Below are 4001 nucleotides of genomic sequence, written 5' to 3'. Positions count from 1 at the left end.
CGCTCAAGAACGACATGTGGAAGATGTTTACGCTCAACGGCAATTACAAGTGGGTCGACGAACTACCGCGTCTCGTATCAGATTACAACGCGCGCAAGCATCGCACTATCACAAGCATGCGACCCGCCGACGTAACTCCCGCTATCGCCGAAAGACTCTTGGGCACGGTGTACAGCGCAATAAAGATCACGGGTGCGGCGGAATTCAAAGTGGGTGATTTGGTACGCGTGAGCAAGTACAAGACAATTTTTGAGAAGGGTTACACACCAAATTGGACCACCGAGGTGTTTACAATCGTTAAAGTGCAGCGTACCAATCCCGTAATCTATCTACTCGAGGACTATCGCAGAAAATCCATCGCTGGAGCGTTCTACGAGCACGAGTTGCATCGCGCTACACATCCGGACGTGTATCTAGTGGAGAAAGTACTGCGCAGGAAGGGAGACAAGGTGTACGTCAAATGATTGGGATTCGATGGATCGCACAATTTATGGATACATAAAAACAATGTCATTTGAAAAAAAAATGTTTTTTTTAATTCATATTTTTTTATACATATATAATAAATATATCAATATAAGTATATAAATGTATAAAATATTTTTATTATCCCTTTCATCTTCGTTTGGAGTATATAAAATACATAATTTTTAAACACAATATATGTATAGAGATAAAATAAGTATATATATGTATATATAGGGGAACATGGGGCAAAGTGGGATACGGGGCAAAGTGGGATTTTGCCGTTTCGTTTTATAAGAGCAGTTCCTATATGTTTATTTACATTGTTTGTTGACAAATGAGTTGACCTAGTATAAATTTTGAAGTGTTTCCCAATTTCCGCGCATTCTTCGGAAAGGTTTCATACAAGGTGTCCTACATTTGTGAGAAACTCAAACATTACGTATATTTCTATTGACTGTAAGTACCAATAAATTAAATGTAATTGAAATTTGAATTGCATGGGTTTGTAGGCTTACATTTACCCTCTTTTTTCGTTTTTTATTTATTTCATTTGGCGTTGAGGGTTATTTTTCGTATAATATTTTATTTAATCTGCGTTTGGGGCAAAGTGGGCGGGGCAAAGTGGGATGCCTTTCCGTTTTGATTCATCTTCACATAGGTAACTTTTTCATAACTTTATGTCTATTTCTTCATTAAATGGTTCGCACGTATAAAAGGAGGACGAAGCATCAAAATTGGTCCACAGAATCAATGATTCAGGCCATTTCAGTCGTTATTAATAACGAAATGTCCATTGCAAGTGCAGCAGTGAATTATAAAATCCCTTCATCAACTTTACAACGTTATGTACAAAAAAAACAAAGGGATGAGAATTTTGTTGTTGAAAAGCATTTGGGACGTTTTAGAACAGTATTTACAATGGAACAAGAAGCTGAAATAGTTTCATATTTGACTGCAATGGAGGCAAAGCTCTTTGGCATGACAATTTTCGATCTTCGAGAAATTGCTTTCCAACTAGCGGAGAAAAATAACATTGACCATCCTTTCAAGGAGACGGCAGCTGGTTTAGATTGGGCTTATGGATTCATGAAAAGAAACCCGTCACTGAGTTTAAGAACTCCTGAAGCGACATCGGCCGCGCGTGCCATGGGGTTTAATAAAGTCGTCGTTGCCAATTTTTTTAAGCTACTAGAGGAGACTATAACGAACAATGAAATCACCCCAGATCGCATTTATAATTGCGATGAAACGGGATTTACAGTAAATCCTAAAGCCCAATCCAAGATTATTGCAAAGAAAGGCCGTCGTCAAGTCGGTGCAATAACGTCTGCTGAAAGAGGGCAGACGGTAACTGCTGAAATTTGCTTTTCAGCAGCTGGTGTTTTTGTTCCTCCAATGTTGATATTTCCAAGAGTTAGAATGCAGAACGAATTTGAGATTGGTCTCCCTCCATCAGCATTTGCAGTTTCTCATGAAAGCGGGTGGATGACCAAAGAATTGTTCGTTGTTTGGTTTAAAAAATTTATCGCATTCTCCGGCGCTTCACACAGTCGCAAAGTGCTTCTTCTGTTTGATGGTCACTCCACTCACACAAAGAACCTGGAATTAATTGATTTAGCACGAGAAAATGGAGTCATACTTTTGTGCTTTCCACCACATTGCTCACACAAGCTTCAGCCTGGAGATGTTTCTTTTATGAAGCCGTTAATGACATACTACGCTGATGAAACTCGAAAATTTTTACGCACTAATCCTGGAAAAGTCGTAACTATTCGCCAAATTGCTCCCCTTTTCGGTGCAGCATTTATTCGAGCTGCAACTACGTCTACGGCTTTGAATGGATTTAAAAAAACCGGCATTTGGCCCCTAGATCCGAATATTTTTACCGACATTGACTTTATGCCTTCGACAACCACGGACATCGAAATCTTGGAATCTTCAACGTCCAATAATGATGAAGAATTGCCAACACCCGTACCTGGCTCATCGACAAGCTCGTCATTTGGCGAAAAAACCCTACAAGAGATTATGCCAATTCCGAAAGTGCAAGCACAGTCAGCTCCAAGAGCGTCCCGAAAAAGAGGTGCCACAGCAATCCTGACGTTATCTCCATATAGACAGTCTCTTCAGGAAACTGAAGACTCAAAAAAAGCGAAACAAGAGAAGAAACTGCAAAGAGAATCTAAATTGAAGCATCAGGCAAAAGAAAAATGCCGCAAATCCTCGCGCAAGCTATAGTGTTATATTATATTTCTTTTGTTATATTATATTTTGTTTATATTATATTTCTGTTCTGACAATAAAAAAGTACTTTTCCTTAATGCCATTATGCACTATTTTCATTAAAACCTTTCCAGAAGTCATTTAAACAACACATCCCACTTTGCCCCGTGATTTTCAAATTTCTCAAAATAATACTTTTTCGTAAAAATAAAATTAGGATTATAAAACATATATTTTTATTTAAGGAATCAGTTGAATATGTTAGTTTAGGAACCGAATTAGGGTTTTGATACGTTACCATAACTTTTTTTATGCAATATCATTTGGTTTCATAAGTTTTCTCATAGGCAGCCCACTTTGCCCCATGTTCCCCTAATACAATATTTAAAAATACATATACACTGTATGAAAATATAAAAATCTTAAAAAAAACATACATGAAGTGTAAATTATAATGATAGTAATATATAAAAATAATATTTATACGTATATAAATATGTAAAATATACATGAAATATATATTAAAATAATACTTAAAAATAATAGTAATACATATAAATGTAAAAAAAAATGTGTGATACATGAAATGTAAATTATAATGATAGTAATATATGTATCATATGTTTTATAGGTAGTAGTATATATTGCTATCATGTATTACAAAGGTATCCGCCAATGCCCCCACGGTAACGTCTCCGTCGAGTCTGGTACAACATATTGTTTATCGTCGTATGGACTCAGAGCGATTTTCGATTCGGAAATCGTGTATACCTCGTGCAGTTTAGATCGTATACACGATTGACGGCGAGTCATTTCTATCTCTTCGTTCAAACAACGCGTGTAATCATCGAACGTTATCGTTCGCGCTACGACGTTGTTCTTTACACCTTTCGCTTTTTTAGTATCCTTTTTTCCATCTACAAGCAAGGCGTACATCTTCGCTCTGAGTCCAACGAATTCAGTCATTATTGTGCCGTTGTTTTCGTCCTTCATCAGACCTGGCACCTTCTTATTCGCGAGAGGTATACCGTACGCGTTGTCCGCCGGATAATCGCTCGTGTCGAACCTAGCGATATCGAGTTTCATAGTCTCGTAAACGTCTTCGCATTCGATATGATATATGAGACTATCCGTGTCGGTGTACATGATCTTACATTTGTCTCGATACATCGGTGACATGTACTCGTGGTGAAATTCGTACAAGCAGACTTTTGATATGTCCAGTATACACATACCCACGTAAATCGGCTTGTCGAATTTCACACCGGTGTGAACCTGGCGCCCAACTTTATCAAAATTAAAAATTAATA

The 4001-nt window shown here is 37.6% G+C and overlaps 1 protein-coding gene and 1 pseudogene across 1 annotated transcript; both read left to right on the top strand.

Annotated features, from left to right (window-relative positions):
* LOC108728002 (uncharacterized) overlaps positions 1-518 on the top strand; it is a 1265-nt pseudogene extending 747 nt beyond the window's left edge.
* A 736-nt stretch (positions 519-1254) lies between these two features.
* Positions 1255-2706, top strand: LOC108728001 (uncharacterized). The gene has a single exon (XM_018456346.1). The coding sequence runs from the start codon at positions 1255-1257 to the stop codon at positions 2704-2706; it is 1452 nt and encodes a 483-aa protein (XP_018311848.1).
* Positions 2707-4001: the final 1295 nt, after the last annotated feature.

The sequence above is a fragment of the Mycetomoellerius zeteki genome, unplaced genomic scaffold (genome assembly GCF_001594055.1).
Source record: "Mycetomoellerius zeteki isolate Tzet28-1 unplaced genomic scaffold, Tzet1.0 scaffold570, whole genome shotgun sequence".
Taxonomy (NCBI): domain Eukaryota; kingdom Metazoa; phylum Arthropoda; class Insecta; order Hymenoptera; family Formicidae; genus Mycetomoellerius; species Mycetomoellerius zeteki.
This window is presented reverse-complemented; position numbering and strand designations above follow the sequence as displayed.

Excerpts from the sequence above, each read along its gene's own strand:
- LOC108728001 (XM_018456346.1), top strand. The coding sequence starts at position 1,255 with ATGTCCATTGCAAGTGCAGCAGTGAATTATAAAATCCCTTCATCAACT.